Consider the following 24,574-nt stretch of genomic DNA (forward strand, 5'->3'; position numbering starts at 1 on the left):
TATTTGACAATACTAATTACCATAAAATCATGCAGATCATACAAATTCAGACAATGAGAAACAAATTTCTCTTTGTGCGAAAAATGAGAACCCCATTTAATAGGAATTTTGAATATTTGATATGGGCAAAGATACACATATTTGTTATCCAAGTAAAAAATCAAACCTTTGTAGAAAAAGACAACATGCAGTATTCTGTAAAATGTGTTTATGATTGATAACATCATACTTAGGTAGACAACATGGTGGGGATATATTCTATGTCAATACCCAGCATTACTGAACGACTGCATCGTCAAATTAACGAAAAGGAAAACCACATGTTTGGAACAAAATAAATGTGCCTACCTGTCTTAATTATGGGCCTTTATGAAATTGAAAACAGATTTTAAAAGTACAGCTGATCATGACACTGCGTCACAGTTTCACCTATCGTCCGTGAACTCTGATGAAGCCATAAAATTATACACAGCATATCATAGAACAAGTCATTCACTCAGACAACTCAACATAAATCGTTTATTTCTACATTTCTACAAAGAGTTTTAGGCAATTCAACCTGTATTTTTTATAATTGACTCATCATCAACTAAAATTACTTTTTTAACTGTATCCCACCTAAATGCTGGTGTGTCCAGCTGATCACGAAGCTTGCGGAGTACTAGTGACTAGTCGAACTCTTACAACCAATCGATTATTAATCTATATCTCGCAATACAACCAATATGCTACAGGAAATGTTAGTCGAAATTGATGACGTAATCAGTTTCCACTACACGTGAAATATAGCGTTAGGATCTTTGTGTGCAGCGTCACAGAGCATGACAGCTTTCCATCTCTACCAAAAACAAGAACGAGTTTTCAAGGAACAACATGCTATACATAATTACGTTTAAGAAATAAATGTCCTGAGATATTTACTGTGCTGGTTTTGTTAACCATTCCTTCGGTTACAGAACAATAAAACCCACTTATACTTCAACTGTTTGCTTTAATAAATATCTATTTCTAACAATTCCCGTAAAATAATCCGGCACCACTATTTTTGACGTGTTGCGTGGTTTTTGGTAACCATTCATTCGGCTTACTGAACACTAAAACTCACTTATACATAAACTGTTTGCTTTGATAAATGTCTATTTCTAACACAATTCCCATGAATAATCCGGTACTACAGATTTCCTTTCTTTTCCCACCGTAACGTGTTGCGTAACAAACGAATTTGGTTATCGATATTGTCTTATTAGCAAGAGAATAACTCCCAAAGCCGAAATTTGAAAAAAATATATAAGAAAATACATTCCAACACCAAATATACAACGTGACATGTTACGCCATGGGATGTAAGTAGTTTTTCTTTAAAATAAATTCTTCATGGCGTATTGTTGGAAATTAACACAGTAAAGAAAGTCCTGGACATTTTATTAAAATCACACACGAAGTGATAGAAGTGGAAGAAACTGCGCTGTAAAAATGCTATAGTACTAACAAAGTTTCAGAAGTACTTGCTATTTATTGGGTTTTAATAACATGTACGAAGTACATTTGAGATGGATGTGCAATTTCGTAGAATTCGTATTATCAATTTGACACTTACTGAGAATCACGTAATTTTAACATATCGAAATTAACCAAAGTAAAATTATATGGTTTTAGTTGATTCTTATCATATTTTAACATTCTTAATTATGCTATGGAAATCGCTAACTGTTATTGGTGTGATGTGATATCATTTCTACCATTTTTTAGTTTTTTTTTATTGAACTTGACAAAAAGGGAACATACAAATTAATTCATTATACAACAACACCAAATAGGGCTTTATTCAATTAAAATAATTGAAAAACAAAAGCATTGTTTAGGAATCGATAATAACATAAAGACATATACATAAGGTATTGCTAAGTGTTTGTGTAGTCTTCTTGGAAAGTCGTGTTGATAATTGTTACATAATAACGAGCAGTTGTAGAACTATTCGTTAAAGTGTTTGTATCGCTGTCAACAGTAAAGCCAATGATGTAGGAATTAGTTTGGTTTGGCTTAATAGTCTGAGCATCTTATATTTTTACAACTAAGGTGATTAAAGAACCACCTCCGGTGTATGCAATGTGTTGCGTGTGTGGAGGTATGTATGTTTCAGAGGCTGTGGTATGTTTATGTTGTGTTTCCTGGAATTGTAATAATGGATATCTTGTCGTTTGATAGAGCTATCCTGAAGCAAGACAGCGAACAGCACACACAACCCAGTCAAATCCTATTAATTAAAACGTGTTCATGTGATTGGCTATGGTCTAGCTTATAATTATATACGATGACTTCGAGGTAATGGTAGGAAAAATTGGCGATCATACAAGGAAACGACGATGCAGTCTGTAATACCAACCAAAACCGACTCCGAGACACAACTAAACCTCAAGGTTATCGTTTACATCTACCGAATCAAATGACCTCAATATTGGTGAAAGTTTATTGGGTATAACTCATCAGTTAATTGAAGACTTTCGTCATAACGTTGTTCTTTATAGAACTTATTTTAGAACAACGTCATAAGTAGATTGTCCTCCTGAGTAACCCACAAGTACTGCATCTCCTGCCAAGACGACTCATCAAGAAAAAATATTCAGTACTGTTTCTCCCTCAGTCTCGTTCCCATAAAGTTTGTATGGGACTGTTGGGCTTTGGTGAGTCGAGAGTTGGATCCAGTGACGTAGTATTCCAAGTGTGTCAATCTGTAATTATCTGTAGCGCGGCTATTCCTGTTCAATTGTAAACCACATGAGCGTCCTCAGTTATTGTGATTGGTATTTCCAGCTTTGCGTCATGTGGACTATTTTACGCTCGCGCGCAGTGATCAGAGGATGCACCAAGTGGGAAGGATCATAAAAAGGTACTAGCGTAGGGATAGGAATGCCTATATCGTATAGTTCACAAGGGTCACTGCCAAAACTACAATCGTGTATACTTACTTGCCAATTTCGTACTAAGAGGCGGCGAAAAGGTAACAAAACCATTCATCACGTGGGTCAATATGTTAACTCTAAAATGAGTTATTAGGAAGTGATAGAAGAATTTGTTTCATTTTATCAGACAGTTTCATGAATTACTTTTTCGAGACTACAATTCAGATTGTATAATCATGATTGTGTTTCTAAATATATTTTTTTACATCTTTCGGTTGATAAAGCTTGTTTATTCTACATCGTACTCTTATAATAGTATTTTTCTGTAATTAAATGTATATTCAAAGGTATGATATGTCTTTCATTTCGATCAAATAGTGACACAATTTAAAATATAACAACAACGATACTTTTTGGATCATAAAACAGTATTCATTACAAAGTATGCTTGTAAAACAAAATACAGATTTTTTTTTTAAACTTTCTTACTTGCCTTTCGTTTGGTATGTTTCAAGTTATGTAGTTGGTAGCTCTCAATAACCACTACTGGTCCTTGGGGTCACTGATACGTCTAACAAGGACGATGAACAGCTGCAACTTCCAGCACGTGTAAACATATCGAGATTCCTTTGCTATTCCTCTGATTAAATATCATGACATAATAAAGCGGACATAGCCTTACAATAGAAAAAAATATGGAGTCATTATTAGGAGCTGGCTCTGATGGGCGCGGTCGGGAAAGAAGGAAGACATTAGTTAAACATGGGACATGTAACACTTAGTGGAAAGGAAAATACCACCAACATACAGATGTACTATATCATTGGACAAGGTGGCCGCATACCACGTGCACTTTAAACAAGACATGTACATGTAACGTGCTACCTACATCGCTAAAAATCATTGATCTGCCACAACGTTTGGTTATATCAAACCTGGTCAAAAGGAAATGGGGTTTGCTTACCTATATATCAATATCGCTCTACAGACTAGTTAAAAATCATTTAAGCGCCGTTTGTGAAGCAAGAAATAAATTCCGCATATACTTATATGTAGGTATAATGTGTAACAATCAGCAGTATGTAACAGACAAATACTTCACACCAGAGTAGTCCGTGAAAACACATTTACTCTCTCAAATTATGCAATTCACTTATTTTCAACTACATTGTATATAATATCAAAAGATATTTTAGATAACCCCATTCTGTGACTGTTTAAAATACTAAGTATCTATGGAGGTTACTAAAGACTCGATACCTTAGTGAAAGCCATATAAAATTGAGATAAATGAATAAACTCTTCATTAGTGTGATAAATCTCAAATAAAACACCCTATTGATGTCATGCTTTCACGGGTTTCCTAATGATTTGAACAGAAATTCCGTCTCAAGATTTTAGCTGATCCGGTCATCAGTGTTATTTATACAACGACAAATCTGTACAGCCATTCTTCTCCAACATTCATTTTAATACCGTGGCATATTCAATAAATTTGCTAAACTTTTTCGCTATGGTAAATGCAATAAATGTTTTAGAGAGGAAATAACGTTTCCAGGAACGTGTTAGCCTAACGTTATATGACGATTTTACTATCTTATTTTCGGTGCAGAAATGAACTTTAACGGGGCAGTCGTAAGAAACCCTGCTCTTTTAACCACCTGCTCGGGTCAATATTTTGAAAACATTTACCTTCTGTCAACGTGTGATCATTTTGAATCTAATTTCGAAGCTGAAATCAATAAATCGGTTACCAATACTTTAGCCAGTAATTCGGTAAAGTCTCAATATTTTGATGAAATTCCACTGCAGGTTGTTAAAAGTGTATGTAAATGTTTACCACGTGGTAAAACAGCAAGATACGATAAGATTGTGTACGAACATTTGATGTTTGCCAACGATAACTTGTACAACTGTCTTCATACTCTTTTTAATGCTTTCGTTAGAGTAGAATATGCCCCTCCTGTACTTACAAAGGGGCTGATTTGTATACTGTATAAAGGTCACAACAAGCCAAAAACTGACCCTAATAGTTATCATGCCATATCTCTTTTACCAGTAATTTTGAAAGTTTTTTTTTTTAATTTGCTTGGTACACTTGAAGAAACAAATTTGTTTATTCCAAATCCTCTACAGAATGGCTTTCAAAAGCACGCCAGTAGTACTATGACGTCATTTCTGGTTAATGAATTTATTACAGTTGCAAAAGAAAATAACAGCAAACTTTTTACATGTTTTCTTGATGCTGCTAAAGCGTTTGATTGTGTTTGGCACAAAGGTCTTTTTTACAAACTTAAAAACTTAGATTTTAACTAAAAGTATATTAATATCATTGTTTCTCTATATTCGAACATGTATAGTGCTGTATTTCACCAAGGTTTGGTATCAAATTGGTTCAAGATACACCAAGGTACACGCCAGGGAAGTATTATTTCTCCATTGCTGTACACAGTTTTTATTATTGACCTACTAATGAATCAGTACTCTCTTATCACACAAGATATAAATTTAACTTGCCCAACGCAAGCTGATGATATTACCCTTCTTTTATTGTAAACGTGGTTTGGACTGTCTCATGGATATATGTTACAATTACAGTTCTAAATGGAAATTTAGTTACAATGCATCTAAGTCTACTGTGATTGTCTTTAACGAAAGCAAAAGTTCATTTTCGAAAGCAAAACGTCTGTGGAAACTCGGCAATGATACTGTCTCAGAATCTATAAATATCAAGCATGTCGGTATATTTCTAAACAAATTTAAACCAGGTTGTCCAGACGTCAATGAGACTGTTAACAAGCTTCGTAGTCAATGTTTTGCTTTGTTAAACTGTAATTTATTTGGTATTGGAATTAATACATTGACCGCTGCTAAGTTGTACAAGACAGTAGTTATGCCAGGTAGCCTTTTTGGATGTGAACTCTGGATCTCACTCTCTGAAACTGAATGGGACCGCCTTGAAACAGTTCACCATTTGTATGCTAAGCTTATTCAAAGTTTTCCAAGGCGCACCAGATCAGATATTGCCCTAAGTATGTTTGGGTTAACATCCATACGGTTAAATGTTGAACTTTCGAAACTTAAGTTCTTTTCTGCATTATGCAGAGCAGATATACTCTTTACTGCAAAGAGACTATTAATACTGCGTCTTTTTCATGTATATTTTGGTACCTACTGTAGTGAAAATGGTTTTGCTGTCGATATTTGGAACATTTTTCACAAATATGAATTACAAGACTTCTTGTACCAATTCTTGCAAGATGGGATTTTCCCAGTGAAGCATTATTGGAAACATCTCATTAAGGCTGTCCATCTTGGCGAGTACACCTCACAGTGGAGTGAACGTCTCACTGTCTGTGAAGAGTTTAAGAGGTTTAAAAACCTCCAGTGTGATATGCGTCCTTCGCCGATATGGTTCTTATCTAAATGTTACCCCTATCTTGATAGAACGTTTAAAAATGTTGCTAAGCTATGGTTCATTTAACCTAATTGCGAACTCTCTTGTGTCCAGTCATGATTATGTATACGATGCAGTGGCACATTCTTTGCTAGACTGTCGTAGTCGTGCATTGCTATCTCTCCGTGACGTTGTTTTCACGAAGATAGTCAATGACTAACCAGTACAAGTTTACACCTTTTTAACCAACTCCTCAAGGGAAGTTCAGATCTCAATGCTACTCGGCAGTCCACCAGCCACATTGAAAGATATTTTATTGATGAGGACCAATGCTTTGCGTCATTTGTTAATGAATGCTGTATTTATGTTTAACTGGTAAGAGTATGCCTCAATGTATCCTACACTGTGTTTTTTTTTCTTTTCCTTTTTTTGTGTGTTTTTTGTCCTTTTTTATAGTTATCACATATCATTTTGATTGTTTTGCACTGTACCAATGTTCTCCTTAATTACCTAAAGTTTCTTTAGTTTTCTTGTTCAACATAATATAATACATGTACTTTCATTTTAATTGTAAATGTTCAAATTCTGGAGGAATAAAGACATGAATGAATGAAATGAATGTCCATACAGTACCTTATACTTATATTTTCTTTATTCTGATAAAATGCATGCTTATCAACTTCATACATGCTCTGGAAAAATATGTGAGGTTAATTCGAAAATTACGAGTCACGACTTGTATCAGGAAGCATGTTTATTTTTATCAGCGACAAGCACGTTCATTGTCACGTGCACGGTGTTTACATCAGCTAGTAATGGACACGTGCATAATGAATTGCAACGTGTGTACATCACCAACGACACGAGAAATACGTGTATTAAAATCCACGTGTGTTGACATGCAAGTTCGCGACACGTCAGAACCCAACAATACAGCGTGACATCTTTCTATAGAACAGATGTCCCATATGCATAAGATAATATATGTATGTATTATATGCACATAACGACCAGCATTGTAAACGTTTCTTATCTGCAAAAACACAAGCAATCAGCGATGTAGCACAACCACATGGTTAGCTAACAATTATGGCGCCTTATTAACCACTAAATGCTTCCCGCCGGATCTGTGTCGCGAGCGAACACCTGACAACAACATGGAAGTATAAATACCACTCCTGTTACGAGATACAGTACATCTGTATTGTCCACGATTAATGAAAAACAATGCACATATTACTACAAATCCACAATTAAACGCGACAGTGGCATTTCAGACTTTAAAAAACACGTATTTCTAATGTCAAACCTGTTTCAAACTTGAAACGCCAATAAAAACATTTAAGCTGCAGATGAAGCAGTAGAAAAAATTATGCAACCTAAATAATTTTTATCAAAATATTGAAAACGGCTGGTGAAATATTATTTAGCTTTTCTTAGAATGTTGATGTGGATAATTTTGAAGTGCATCGGTTAGGTTGTGTGAAGCTGACTGAACATTGCGGAATGCATATGCCCCATGTTGTATATAAAATGTGAATTCGGCTATTCTAGAATGGGATTATAGAACTGGAACATCAAACCAAGCATATCGACTGAGATGAAAGACCTAAAGTCAACAATATGTAATCCATAACTCATTACTTTAAACAATAGGATAAAAAATCGCTAATAACTTAAAACCACACTATATCAGTAATGTAAAACACAGGGTTCTGTCGGTGGTCCTTCAGGGAAGAACAGGGTGGTTAACGCGAATTTAATGAAATAATTCGCACCATACTACTTGTCACCACAGCCGCGGGCGGTAGAGCACGTCGGTACACATACCCACTTTTTATGGTATCTCTGTTCCGCTTGATTGCACATCTCTTACTTTTCTGGAATCAAGGTTCACTGGCAGTAATATCTTACACAACGAGACCAAACCTGAGATTCAGTTTTTGTTGATAAATGCATTCCATGCCCATAACATGGGTTTTTCAGATTAGCGTTTCTCGTTTTACAAAATTTCCCTAATTTACTTAGGATATCTCCAAATTACGATTGTTTTCATAACTTGACTTTTTTAATAAATATAAGCGGCAAAATATACAATACTAACGAAATCACAACATACATAAGTTAACAACCCCCTCCGCAGTATTTCGAAGCATACAATAAGATAATCAAGCTCAATGACCTATCGTTGATTATTGGTACGAACCATTTATCAATTTACGCAAATCATATCAGTATAACATCCCTTCTTTGCATAAACTCAACATACATCTGACATGTTTTTATAATTTACATTCAATGGCTAGGCTAGGTATTTTTTTTATTTTTACAATTTGTAAATACGCGTTATTCAAGTATTCGCAATACGCTTGAGTTCTTGTTTGGCTATATTGCGAAATTACGTGAACAATTGTGCCTCGGGAAAATGTAGCAGTTTACTGTATTTACCATTCTATAAGATAAAACACACACATATGGCAATATCTCGGTAAATATGATTTGGCTGCATCACACATTAAATTCCTTATCACCATAACGGTGCTAATGAAATTATACGGAAGTCGGATGTAAATCCGATACCGCTAGGGATAATAAAGAATACACACTACACGGAATCTGGATCTAATAATAGTTTAAACCACATTATGGCCTCAAGGATTTCAGCAAAAAAATATGTCTAGACATTGCGAAGGGTGGGAACAAAAGGTCTAAAGGGCCTTAATGGTCAAAGGAGAAAATGCACATAAAGTATGATATAATCGAAATATCTAGCGTAAATTATCAAGTTAACACTAACATTTACTTTTGTGATACATGACCTCTTCACATGTGCAGTTGCAGTTTTCAATTGACAATGTCCACGTGTTTTTTATATGGGTTCTTTTCGCCTTAGCAAGATATATTTTACAGAAGATTTTTACAGACACACGTTAACTGTCAACAGTATTTGGAAACTCTTCTTCCCTTTGTTTGAAGTCTAAACCTGCGTATTAAAGTCATATTTCTACTGTAGTATTCTTCTTGTTTAAAATAATAAAACGTTCTTGATCTTCAGGCCACATTTTACTGAGCGCCTCAGATGTCCACATTTCTCTGGGTAGATATTTCAACATCTAATATGTAACGTAGCTATATATAATTGATAACATCATGGGACCTATCGCGAAAATGTTTGCTGTTACTGATACATTTCGACTCTTATACCAAATTTCTTTAGAGTCTTGCTAGTATGTTCTGGCTATTTCAGTACAGTTTATTTCTAAATGAGCAAATATCTTGCTCGCCTAACTTTTAAACCAATCACACAATCGCAAGCTGCACGAATATCTGTTTTGTTTCATGTCAACATCGTTAAACAAAGAAGCATATTATTCATACTATGCTTCATTTGTATATGCTAAAACTTTCATTAATAGTTCGTACACTGACTATTATTCATAATCTGTCTTTTGAAGTTGGATTGGAAGCAAAAATAACGGTAAATGTGGTATTGAGAAATGTCAGTCTCCTGCGGACCGTACAACATTGGGCGACATTATGTCTACCTGTGTATGGGTCAAAAGAGTTAGTTTGTTTTAATAGACTTCCCATTTCCTGACACCTTATATCCTGGTCCTTCGCCAGCTTCACCCCGCTGGTGGAGTTGTGCCCATCTAGCTTCTGCTCCTGGTTAACAAGTGCAGCGCATAGCATTTGTTTTGCAATTAATGATACTGAAAACCCCTGACTATATACGTTTAACACATTCCTAAGTCTGTACTTGGTCTTTGATATGAACTCCATTCATATGCTTCAGTTTTACACATGTTAACGCGCACTAACAAAGGGTATTATGAGTCTTAAGGACGGAATTTGTCTGTACAGTGCATTATGACACACATAAGTTACCTGTCCGTCACTTTGATTATTGATCCAAGGCCGATAACTTAATCACTAACATGCTAATAAACAATAGCAGAACTGAAAATTGGAGCTGGCTAATAGGGAACGCACCCCATGGTCGGAAGTCCTGTACGTTGGAAAGGTCAGGATAACTGAAGAGGTGAAGGTGACCAGATGTAACTTTGAGGAAGTGGGTTCGGGAAAAAAATGCAATGATGATCTGTTGTGAAGTCAAACTGTCTATAATAAGATAAGGTGGGGCGAGCAAACGTGATGTAACGGAGACCTAAAAGTACAGCTAGGTGGCCAACTTAATATCGGTGATTCAAGTTTAAAATCAGACAGTAAGGTGCCGTGACATGTATGAATATTTTTGGATATTTATGCCGTAATAGATACTATAAAGTATGAGAAAACGTTTAACGTTAACTCTGAAACGTCGGTCAAAACATAAATGTGGTTTTCACTTATATGCATTATATAACATCAATATTGGCACAAGTGCGATATAAAGTATTACGATTTTGTGGTACAAAGAGGACATGTCTGATATTTGGGCAGAATGAAGACAGTTAGAAAGCATTTCCTGGCTTTATTATGATGAGATTTCGTTTTCCTGGAAAAGGGCTAAAAAGCAGTGATCAACGGAGAGAGAAAACCAAGTGATACCTGAAAGAGATTAATGTCCCGTCTCCATATCAAATCTGAACGTGACACGACAGGACTGGACGGAATGCCACGTCCTTCCGCCGATATCATGGCGGTGGTATTAAAAACTTTGCGCGAAACCCTTTTTAATTGAACTTCAGAACTCTTTTCTTCTTTTGTCTGTCCCCCTGTATTTTTCACCTCTAGCAATTGAAACAATATGTATGATAAATGAAGCTTCAATGAAATGGTGCAGTAGTTAGTGCAAATGATCATAATATAGACGGCAATGCAATCTCAAATAAAATACATTACGAGTGAATTTGAAAAGTTAGTACCGGTAGTAAACGTCAGAAAAAAACATATTGGGACTTAAATCTTACAATGCATTGTAAGTTGAATTAAAAACGCTAACATGATCACCGTATTATTGTTTGTATGGTATATACCAATTTGTAGAAAATAACATGATACGATATGGGATTAATAGAATATTTCGCCCCCTTTGGGTGAGACAGGAGAATCTCAACCCGACGGGTAGGATTCTTAAGTTGTCAAACACGAGGCTGTGCAGGATGAATTCAAACGGTCAATGGTAAGAGATATCAATAATACAATATGTACAGTATACCTTGGCATGTTGTGCATTAAATGTCAGTATGATGAAATTGAACAGTCGGTAGTAGTATTTCAAGTAATTGTAATATATAATTGTTAAGTGAATCCAAATTCGTTTCATTCTTCCTATCATATTTCTTTCCTTTCGTATCAACGAAGAAACGAAGGGACGTAAATATGATGAATGGAACGAAGGGAATTCTAATATACACGAATATATAGCCTGTTACATTGTGGAACAATGAAGATGGATCATACCTTTGAAGTGAACGGCCTCGATGGCAAGCTGTGGTGTTTTATCCAACACGGTCTGGACGGCTTCATCAACACGGACGAGAGGGTAGGGTGACTCTCGTGGACGATAGGCTACCTTTATGTCAACTTTACCTGAAATATAGACATGACAACAGTCATACATTTTCTAATAATGAAATAAGTTTTTCTTATATAATGTTTTTGATGATGAATGCTGAAAAAGATATGGCATTTATTTTATCTTCTTCTCTCCATACAATACAATTATTTTGATGATCACTAGTTTGTTTCTAAGACTTGTATGAGAGGCTAACCAAATGCTAACTACATCTGAAAATATTTTAAATATCTTCACACTTTCATACATATTCCATGAAATACATATACATGCACAGTTTGATGAAAGGTAGTTTCAAATCAATATAAATGGTTTAAAAGTACGTGTACGTGCTAGTGTTATGTTATTAAAATAAAAAGTATCCTCCATAAATCTCCAGACCTGAAAAAACAAGGTAAGGATGACAGCAGTTATTTATCTCTTTATCAAAAAACTTTCAATTGCTCATCAGCGTCTTCTGTGATTTTAGTAAAACAATTCAAAAATTGTTTTTATTTAATAAAATGACAATTATGTGATGAACATACATATCAAATGTTGCATTCGATCTTTAAAGTGTTATTTATCAGCAATTAAACTTTTTTAACTCAATCATATGATGTTTATCATTGGAAAAACAATCATTATGCAAATGGCGTATCGATCTGTAATCGATTGACTGTTATAGGGATCAACCAACTAAATAAAAAAAGACCTTCGAAATGGCCCCTGTGTATACAAGATTGAGCCCAGGATAGAATTTTAACCCGGCCGCTGATTGGCTGGCTAATTATGAATTTCAAAAGTAAAAATGTTTTCTGACAGGTAATTATTCCTAGATAACCATGATATGAATTTGGAAATTCATATTGAGATTTAGGTTCAAAATATCAACTTTGATAATGAATAGGTAAAAACATTAGAATTTCAGGATTTTTTAGTGCAAAATGCGCCTGATTTCAATAAAGCTACCCTGGTTGGAGTTTGAGCAGAAGGACCCAAACTTTTTTTTTCTATTTAGTGTTATATGAGAACCTAAACTTTAATTATAGAACACAATAGCTAACTAATATTCCTTTGTTTTAATAATACAGTACAAAACTTGAACAAAGTTTAACACTGTGGTCTATGTAAAATTATTTAGTTGGTTGCTCTCTTATAAGAGCGTTAATCGTGCACGTGCAAGTAGACAACCACATGAACGCAACGTTAATCCTGTGACGTCAGTACCAATAAATCTGATTGTTAAAATCTGAAATGGCGTGGTATTTACGTAATATCGAGGAACGCATCTTTGTAATTAGTATCGTAGCATTTATACTGCTGGCTAGTGAAAAGTGGTTTGATTATCCAGTGACATCTCCTAAAGGAGTTCACGTACGGCGTGCTACTCCCCCGCACAGGAGGCTCCGACGGGTTATCGCTCGACAGACAAATATAGTATATCCTTATACTGAAACAGCAGGATTGGGTCAAAAACATCAATACTGTGACCCAAACAATGGGTTTCTTTTGTTTACACCAACAGATGATTTTAAATATTAGAGATGTAGATTTAGATACACTTTATACGAAAAAATTGCTGATGATTCTTCTTAATGATAATGTATGCTAGGTAATGTGTGATTTATATTACAAAGCTTGTCTCAAAACACAGTCGTTACGAACAGGTGGGTAAAATCAGGTTTTTTTAATATGAACATGCGAACTAAAATGATTCCCTGCTGTTTATGGGCATGATAAAGTATTGACGTTACGGGTTTTATGGATTATATTGAACGGAATTCCAGTAGGGAGAAAACGTCACAGTAAAGGTTAGTAATCACGACACGCAGCCCAGTGTGGTTTCAGATCTTGAGACATTCAGGAGTAGTGACAATGTGTTTGTAAATATCAGACATAATATCGTTATCTAATTGGCCATCAGACTCATACTTACCACCTAAACCCTATCATAATCCTCAAAAATGTTGATAAATATTGGTGCTTCGTCACATATCAAAACGTCTTGATTTGTCAGTATGAAAATCATGGCATATATATATAATATAAAGCCTACACTTACGTAGATGATAAATTTTCAAAAATAAAATACATGCATTGGCTTAAACAATGTGATAACATGTTTCAACAAATCATTAATTCTACTTTTTTGTACTTGAATAGATTTATAATTCAAATACAGTATTGCAATGATTTATCAAGCTTATACTTTAAGCGTTTTGTTTGTAATTGCTATATCTTTCATTGGCTTATTGTAGCTCTAATTTCCCTTGTCTATGGCCTCCAATGTTACATAATTGAATTGGTCTGTAAATGAAGTCTGGATGATACCCCCGAGCTGTCGGATAATGGCACGACAATTTACACCAGACTTAAATATCAACACGGTCACCAAGACGAAGTGTGCACAAGATATCAACCCTAGGAGCCAGTGTCATCTTATGGAATGCAATTTCAAATCTAGACCCAGGCTTAAACACAGACTATCGAAAATGCTGTGAGCAGGCAGAATGCTTTGTTGAAAGACTGCTTTATTATCTTGCCTAATGTTTCGGTAAAACAAAGATACTGTTTTGTGACTTTATATTGGTAGCAGAATGGTGACAACCCACTACTCACATAACGCGCGCGAGATACAATTCTAATGAGATAGATCGCAATCAAGACGCTTGAAGCTAGCATATAGGATCAGACTAGAAGATAGGCTATATAAAGGTGTCGATTATATCACTTTTAATTTCAATGTATTTTTTTCCATTTCTTGAAGATTGAATGACACTTTTATGGCAATAATAATGTCCGGATCCATCGTGCACACTCGTAATATAAATCATTACAATGTAAGAACAATCCTTTCTAATTTGAACATTTTCTAAAAGCAACAACTAAAATGAAATTATCAACAAACTTTGTCCCAAAAGGTGTTAACCGTAAAACAAGTCCATATCCATTAGGGACCTACCATTGCCTACTATCTACTATGGCAAACATATCTAGGCAAAACACCAAAGCAAGTGTTCACAAACAACTACCTGGATTAGTTGAAAACACTAGTTATAAATTTCATGAAACATAATCTTCAGTTTACATGTTGGATTAAATTTTCCCCAGTATCTGTTAAAGAAATAAAGTTTTGGGATGCGATTTCAATAACTTCGTTAGAAAACTATCATGGTTGATATTTCGGGGTTACCTTAGGAGAACATATTCACGGAGGTTAACTTTAATGGTTCACTAATTTCTTTAATTCTTTTAGCTATTGTTCTTAGGTATGTCAATGAATTTCTGGTGCTTAGATTTCTTGAATTTAACAACAACGGTAACAAGTAAGATATTTAAACAAAGTAGATATTAAACAGTTTATCATAGGACAAACAAAATGTCAACAGGGCATACCCCATCAAATATTAAAGTGATGACATAGCAAACCTGACATGAGGATGAAAGCATTATGGCCATTCGTTTGGTCCTCATTTCAAGTATCATTATATTTTAAACAAACATCCAAATACAAAACCAACGTTGCGTGAAATTGATATTGACTAAATACTTTTACGAAGACCATCTCATTATCACTAAATCGTCCCTAAAACGTCAGCTTTTATTTCATGTCCACGTATAATCAAAAGGCTATCGAGGCACTTTTTCATTGATTATCCGGACGAGAAATGTCTGGTAATTACACGCGAAGATCGCTTGCCTCAGGGAGAAAAAAGTAAGAACATAAAAGGATTAGTGTACAAAATAAGGTAAAAAGTTGTGGTAGAAATTGCATTTACAAATATATAATAACTGATATTATGTATTTAAAAAAAAAACAATTCTAATTACAGTGTGTGATGATTAACATTACGTGGGTGACACTGGGTGTTGTTTTATTGTATGGATATGTTGACCTTAATGAATGACGGATCTGCATTAACGGAATAAATCTAAAACTCCTCGTTGTTGTCTAGATAATAACAGAATCCAATGAATGCTAATCCCTGTTAGTGTTTAATGACATCAACAACAATTATTGCTGTAGACATTCGATTTTGTGAATTTGATGTGTCTGCATCAAAGTATGAAGACTTCCGTGATAGGTTTTTTTTGTTATATAATGACAATATCTTCCTAATGAGATGTTATCTGCTGACTCGGATGCACATTGGAATATTCTGCATTGTAAACAATCGTATTTTGTCACAATTTCCTATTATTCTGAAATGTTGATTGGTTGGTATATTTCTTAAAGGACTTCACGTAATATTAACAGCTAACGTCGTTTAGGGCTGGCCTACTACGTATGCAATGGCTTGTGAGGGTGCGTGTGTGAATGTTTGTATGTTTTGGGAGCGTGCGGTATATTCGTGTTGTGTCTTTTAGTAATACTTGAACTGCCCTTTTTATTCTTACTAAAAACACCGAATACAAATGTAGTACATTCCACTAAATTCAATAATCAAATGTTTAGCAGGGAATAATTAATTAAAAAAGTTTTGAGATTTAAATCAACGCTTGATGTGTCTGCTGGTTCAAGTAACCTTCATATTGTATGAAGTAAAACAGTGAATGGCTATGTATTTCGAGTCGTTTGTACTTGTATAGGTTCGTTACTATACGTTTTCCTATTTACTTTTGTTGTGTACTTTGGTTATCATGATAATTGGATAATGTATCAGATATTTGCGTTTAACAGGATCCTGATAGGGTCATTATCTAAGGTCGGGGATGAAATATGGACTAGCATGAAGGTGGTAGGTAGCTCCACTTATTAGAACATTACATCTGTAATAGTGTCTGAATAGTTAAAATGTTGCTCATTGGGGCACCGTTCGGAATGGAATTATAACCTTCAATATGTAGGCATTGCATAGATCAAACACCATGTCCTAAAGAAGGTCATTATAGAAACTTACTGCATTTGTTAATTTGGCAAACAAATGTATATGATATGAAGTTATCACTGGGATACTGTTTAGTTGTTAATACTGGCGGTGGTCTTAATTCCGATTAAGTCACGGATTCACCCAAATTCGCGCAATCATTCTGAAACCATGGTTTCATATACAATGTACAATCACGCCTTGTCACATGAAAATGACGTTTTCGAGGAACTAAGTCCCCGCTATCAAGTTCCAGATAGTCAATCGATAAATGTTACATTTGCGAAATTTAAAAACCAAATTACCAAAACTGTATTTGAACTTTTGGCTATCAGTTCAAGGTCGTACTAACCAAATAAACATGGTGATACAGCTTTACTATGCTACTGTAACACTATACTTTCATACCCGTTTGATCCATCGTGAACAAACATTAATATATATATATATAAATATATATATAGTGTTCTTTCAATGAAAGGGTCACAAGGGTCACAAACGAATATTTTTCACTTCAAATAAAACTAAACGTCACTTTTTAATCATTTGTTATTTATTCAAACCACCGTTTCGAAGACAGTCTCATTTAATATGATGCATTTACATCTAATTCCCTTAACATTACCAGAACGACAAGTCAATTAACACCCTCGGGGAAAAGGTTGCATTTGATATTTACATTTTTGGGGAACTTGACTGATGGAACATCATTGACCACTACATTTACATGACAGAATACCCACTTGGGTCACATAATCTATTATATCGAATTATAGTCAGTTAATAATAATCCCCTTGACTAATTAAACTTTAAAATATTTATACATTCTAAAATAAATGTTAATGCATAGACTATCACATTTCATGGATTCTCTATGGGAATTTGTGACATTGACTTTGAATTCTGAATATGTTAGGCAAACTTTCTTCTGTAACAGTGTGTTTAACTTGGTATCCATGTTCACTGTATACCATATATAAAAGCATTGGGCGCATTACAAGAACAAACACGAACAAATGTTCATGGAATAAATATGTACATTGAAGTGCCAGGTAGACGATGCTTTTGTTAGTTTAGTTATTTCCATCGACAACATTACAAATAACTGAGACATTGACCAATTCATCGTGGATTCAACATTCAGATTTGTCAAACATGTGTCGATATTATGAAATAAATATGTCACCTCAGCAAGCAGCGTACTCTTAAAGTACACTTTCCTTCCATACGTTACCTTGACCACAAGTTACCAAATAAGGTCAACAAAAGCCACGTGGGGATGTTTGACATAACCTCAGTTTCGTATTTTACAGTTGGATCCTCATTTAGTTAACACGTTGATCACGATTTCCGTGACAGGTGTGAAAAGTTTAAAGTTAAAACTGTAAATGAGCTATGTACAATTTTCGGCAGAATTGTACTAAGGTAAAATTGGCAGCTAAATTGTATAAGTGAAATTAGCTTCATAACTGATTTCAGATGGAACTAGCTGCAAAATTGTTTTTAGCTAGAATAGGACAACTTTACTCAAATTTATATTTGTAAATATATATTATTCAGAGTGTCTATGAAAATTCTATATTTCTTCCATTCAATTCAAAATATATTTCCCTCAGCCTTTATGGTTCTTACACGTTCTCTTATCCTATAATCTAACATTGACATCATAACGTAAACTTGATCCAATCAACCTATCTCGAATAGCAAGAATTTAAACAAAGAATCAGAATTCTTCAATCTAACGAAATCTTTCAAGATAACGGATATCTCCATTTTTACTTCAACGTTTTGATTAAACAAGAGACTGTTGCTAGATGGGGAATATAGTAGATATGAAGAAAATCCGGGTGGAAGTTAAGTAGAATGGCGGATTATGTTTGCTAGATAGACTTCACTCCAGTAAAATCAGAACATATTCATACGCTTTATCAGATGGGCGTTCATAACCTAATGAACTCCCATCTAGTATAACAAAAATCGAACAGAAAACTAAAAAAAATATCAATATTAACTGTAATATGTCACTGTTTCATTACGTCTGCTATAATAAATCAATTGATTGATAACTTACTGCTGTCATGATGTCCATGTCCATGACCATGGTGATGACTATGGCTGTGGTGGTGATGTCCAGGCTTTTCTTTATCGCTATGATGGTGATGACCTCCCCGGTGATGTTCTTCGCCATGGTGGTGACCTTCTCCATGGTGATGACCTCCACGGCGATGTCCTTCGCCATGGTGATGAACTTCTCCATGGTGATGAACTTCTCCATGGTGATGACCTCCATGGTGGTGTCCTTCGCCATGGTGATGATCTCCATGGTGATGACCTTCGCCATGGTGATGACCTCCACGATAATGCCCATGGTGTTTTTCTCTATGGTGATTTTCACTCTCTTCGTGGTGTCCCTGAGGATATAAATTCAACCAAATCACAATACAAATGTAACATATCGACGTCGTCTTCTTTTCGTGCCAGGTTTTTATAGTGAAAAAAAAAAAAAATTGTCAACTACATAACTGAAAATTTTTATTTATAATTTGAATCTTCAGCATTTAACCCTTTGTACTTACTGGTTGTTTTAAATACAACATAGTCGATCCCCCAAACCTTTGATCAAAGGTAGAGCATTTCATGTAGTTCATCTGGTGTTGCTCTCTAAGCCCAAGCAAATGGTATCATTTTAGGTTTTGAGGATAGAACAGAGATCACGTTTAAGAGCCTAAGTCGCTTCTGCATACACTCACTACTATGAACGATGTTGTTTTACACAATTGGTACAGTTTTGGAGCATTTGATGAAGAGACCATCTTGGTTTGCTTGAAGCGCTTGAATGACTTGTCCTATTGAACACATGAAAGTGTTTCTCTAGATTAGACAAGTAGCTGCCCTTGAAAGCAGATATATTCATACAACAATGTTATATTTCGGTTTTTTGGGTTTTTTTCTTTCGATAACCAATAAGATTACCAAGTATTTACAATGGACACGTTTGGCGACAGAGATGTCTAGAATTTGCAGTGAGCGATGACCGCCTTTAACGTTTGGTGTTTTCATCACTTACGGACAAACTGACACTTCGCCAAACACATATTCAACATACTTCTTTTAAATTTTAAATCGGTAAAATGTTTTTGTTGGTTTTTTTTGTGTTGGTTTTTTTTTTTTTTTTTTTTTTTTTGATAGAAGTTTACACAAATGGCGATAAGCAAATTCCGTTTACTATGGATAATGGTATTTAATTAAAATGTGGTGGACCGTGACCTTCTTGTCGCTACAGGTACCTGGCTTTTTTTTTTAGTGACATGTCCTAGCACATTATAATAAAAACGAGCCAGGTACCTGTGATTCGACGGACTCATGTGTCAGTTGTTGGAGTATCACTAAATATTTAAAATTTGAAATGAATTGACGCATCTGAACAAAAGAATAGTTGGTAGGGTGTGGCTATTGTTCTGATAATACATGGGCATTTCAAATATCTTCTGGCCAATAGTATCTTGTTTTAACAACAATATACTTTTCTGTTGGGCGTCTCAGCGCCAAAGAAATATCGAGTGCCGTACGAATATCGGACACATCGCGTTACATCGCGACGTGCCTAATGTACCGAGTTCATCAGACGACGTTCGAGATGCATAGTAGTCCAGTGTGATCTACAAAGGTTCGGAATCTACTGCGATAGTTTTATTTTAGGTGATAAGTCCTATGTTGCTCTGCAACTTACCTGAAGGCAATATCAATACTAAGTACATACATTTGCATACACAATGATATATTGGGATCGGATCTTAATACAAGCTACCCTACCCTTAATGTTCAACGAAACCTCGTGTACTTGTGCAGAAGGAACTCGCCTGGGCCCATAACAGTCTCAGAGACCTTGATTAGCCACGCGGTTTTAGGGCATTATAGGACTAGTTACATACTAGGGCCGTTTTTGATTGTGTGGTTTGACTGGTTGGACCTAATAGTTCGTTTATGAATTAAAGACGGACCTGGTTATTTTATATTGTTTTCAGCCGAACTTTGACAAGCCCTCACAGGCCTGTATCATAAACTGCAGGTCCGTCAGGATTTATACTTGAAGTAATGATTTTTACAAACGGTCGAACCGGTTGTTCCAAATAAACGAAAATGACCTCTAACACAAGCTCCTTTTCAGATATGGATAAATACCCCTCAATAAACGCCATGATGAGTTTAACGTTAAAAAGGGTAAGAGTAGTGACTGAAGACAGGGGCTATCACACACGCACTGATTTAACTCGGGAAACGGTGTAGGGTAGCATTGCTTAACGCTTCTCACGTGCAAGCGAACGCCATTTTTGATAGGACAATACATATCATCAAAATTATATGATACATGGAAGAAATAATAGATAGGCATAATTAAAAAACAGCCATCGATGAACCTTCAAAAATAAAAGACATTGAAAATCATCTTGCGTTTCTTTTTTCTGTCGGTATATACCAGTCTTTTTTTCTATTTTGCTACTTCAGAAGAGTGTAGTTGACAGCCGATATTCTACTACCAAAGACCTCCATACCGTGGTATATGGAACAGTTGTCATGTATTGACTGTAAGACGTCTTCTTTTAGCTCAAAGTAATCCAGCTTTTCTCAAAGTTTCTGTTGTAGCGGAAATGGTATTACACTTCCGACGACTTCGTCAGAGAAGCTACGCCACCCCCAAATCTGGAATGATCTTGAATCTTTTAAAATGCTCATAGTTGTTCCACGCAGGAGGATTGTAAACACAAGCAAACTGACCCACTTATTACATCCCAACATATTCAAAACGTCTCACGTCTTTGTTTTGTCGTCCGTCCATAAACAATTATTATCACTATATATTTCTCAATATGTAAAGGGTCTTTCTCAAATTTCACCCCTAGGATCCTGATGTGCTTTAGCTTTGACTATTGTTTTGCGTTTTATGTGACATAAAACAACATGGCAGACAGTCATACTCGTAGTTTTCCCTTAGTGTCTAGTTCAGCCAATTGCACTATTCCTGAAAATAACATGGACGAAAGGTAGCTATCTAGGATTTATCTTGGATTAAAATTAGTCATTGCTTTTTCTAAGAAAGTACTAAAGGAATCATTCTGAAATTCCATATGACGTCTCCCTTTGAATCCTAGTTGTACCTATTGTATAGTGAAACTGAACACTAACAAATCTGACAATGGTCCATATTGGATTTTGACATTTTTAGTTTTTTATAATTGAGAGCAATTTCTAAGAATGTACAAAGAGGGATATTTTGCATGGTACCATATGTAAGTACATGTATATATAAATATAAACCATATATAAATGTTTCAACAGAAGGAATGAGAAAGCAAAATATGTTATCTTTCATGAATTCGAATTCATATCTTCTGGGATATCTTATGTTACTCTGTATTCCAGTCCATTTTTGATAGTGAAACATTATAAAACAAGTGCGGAAAAAGTAAGCACTACAAATCAATATCAACTACATAGCTGAACATTTTATATGTGTATATATAACTAGGTTGTTCAAACATAAATCATTTTAATCCAAATTTGTCTTCTTTTCTATTCTTACCCTATACTTTGTAAAACATCAACGCAATTCTCCAAGAGCAAATAAATTGCAATAACAGTTTTATTTTAACAACACAAAAACAAGTATCCAAAAACAATGAACAGATAGTCATAGTTCTCAGTAGTAGTACATACCAGGACTATATACATGTATATACCTGTTGAAGCAAACACAAAAACAAGAAGAAAAAATCTAGGCACTAACAGGCAATTATCAACAAGGCACTTAATTTTCCTTTCACTTTTCTATGACATATGTACTTAATCACGATTTTTATCTCATAACATTAATACCTGCTACAATGTAGCCAGTGTATCAAAATATGAATGAAGAAAGACAACTGCTGAAGCTAATTAAGTTATAGGCTGAAAAAAAAATTAAGTAACCAGCAATACAAGCAGAACATGAAAAAAGAGAGGCAACTCTTTCTTACTTTTCTTTTTGCACATACATCTATCAAAACTTCAAATCCGTCATTTAGATTTGATAAAATACTGTTGTTCAGAACATTTTGTGCGTGCCAGCTGGTGTATTGTTGATATAGATTTTGAATCTTGATTTTTACAGAGATAATTTACATCATATGGTGGTTATCTGTGACTTTCTACTGGATACATATATCCAACATAACAATTAAGCAATATATCACTTGACAAATGACTAATAATAGCCCAGCCCTGGACTGGCACCTGGCAAAAATATACAATTTTAGTCCCGTTAAGAAGGCTGCTAAATGTTCATTAGACCATATAAAAAGGTATTCCTAAGAAGTTTTATCACTTCCATAGCAACTACATGTAGTAGTATTTCTTTATATTTTGATATGTTTGACCTGGGGCCAGAGCACATAGTCTTCTAGTGTAGAGAACATGTTGGATCTCAACTTTACAATCTACTACAAATTCATTAGATAAGGATATATATACTTAAATGCAGATCTGCTACAGCTAATTAACAAATTGATCATAATAAAATAACTTAACAACTCATTATATTTTGTCAGTTAAGCATTTTCCCTCTCATTCATTGAAGGTAGTATTATCATCAAGTAGTTTTATATCTATGCAGATCTGGAGATCAAATCATGTCTATTGTCTATGACTTTGTCAGCATCATGACTCATCATGATAATTGTACAGTGGGTCGAGGGGCGATAAACACAGGAACAGAATCACAGATAGCTTGAGATGGCTGTGTAACCAAATCTGGGGACTGCTGTCTGTTACTGGTCACTACAACACTTGGGATTATGTTAGAAGCTAGTCCTGTCATGAACTGTCCAGTTTGACTAGAGTCCGTGACGACGGCTAATGAAGGCAAGTTCTGCTGACCTACTGGATGGGTTAGAGGTTTAGCACCATGCACTACTGACCTGGACGGCATACTTGGAATGTTTGGCACTTTGTCGATCACTTGGTATAGAGTAAAAATATTCTGACCACTGAGGTTCTGCTGCTGACCACTGAGGTTCTGCTGCTGACCACTAAGGTTCTGCTGCTGACCACTGAGGTTGTGATGCTGACTACTGAGGTTGTGATGCTGACCACTGAGGTTGTGATGCTGACCACTGAGGTTCTGCTGCTGACCACTGAGGTTGTGATGCTGACCAGTGTTTGGACATATCTGTACAGAAGGTAATAATGTCCTTCCAGAAAGACCACTGAAATCTGACGCAAGATCCACCTGAAGAGGCACACAAGAAATAGAACTTCCTTTGTCTTTAAATGCATGACGTTTTTTCATCCCCGATACAAATCGGTTTATCCTTCGTTTGACCTTGGACGATTTTGGCAGTAGTTTTTTCTCGGCGAGGACATCCTGAATGTCTGTAGAAGACGTACTGACAGGTATGTTAGATTTCAGTATGATTTCATCCCGGATGACCTCTCCTAGTCTCTCTCTTTCTCGTGAGGGAGGCTGCCAAGATATCAGAGATTCTGGAGGAAGATGGTTTCCTGTGATGTTCACACGCCATTTTGTCAGATCACTAAGAAACAGTTTCATATTTACCATTAAAGAGCAGTTATGTCTGTCCTGTTTGTGGGTCATTCCTCCACACCCTGAAATAGTACAAGATGGATTTAAATGAATTCTAAAGTAAAAACAATGGTGAAACAAAAACCTCAATTTTCTTTAAATGTCCTTTACTATGTTATCCATGACGAAAATGGAAAGAATTTTACTGTGAGAGGAAAATGAGAACAGATATCTGTTACAGCAAAAAAAACAATAAATCGAGAAATGAATTTCAACAACAATAGATAAACATTATATACAAGACTCTAACAAACACATGTGATAAGTACTGACAAAGGGTCAATAAA

The 24,574-nt window shown here is 35.2% G+C and overlaps 1 protein-coding gene across 2 annotated transcripts in view; it reads right to left on the reverse strand.

Annotated features, from left to right (window-relative positions):
* The window catches only part of LOC138318399 (gephyrin-like), a 93,999-nt gene that overhangs the window by 61,084 nt on the left and 8,341 nt on the right, over positions 1–24,574 (reverse strand). The window contains exons 8-9 of one of the 2 annotated variants that reach the window (XM_069260720.1): positions 18,741–19,080; positions 11,704–11,832 (exon numbers count right to left, since the gene is read on the reverse strand). In XM_069260720.1, the coding sequence (XP_069116821.1) occupies positions 11,704–11,832; positions 18,741–19,080 (469 nt within the window). Of the gene's footprint in view, positions 1–11,703; positions 11,833–18,740; positions 19,081–22,292; positions 24,311–24,574 lie in introns of those variants that run through there. The other variant, XM_069260719.1, reaches the window with a different exon arrangement.

The sequence above is a fragment of the Argopecten irradians genome, chromosome 3 (genome assembly GCF_041381155.1).
Source record: "Argopecten irradians isolate NY chromosome 3, Ai_NY, whole genome shotgun sequence".
Classification (NCBI taxonomy): domain Eukaryota; kingdom Metazoa; phylum Mollusca; class Bivalvia; order Pectinida; family Pectinidae; genus Argopecten; species Argopecten irradians.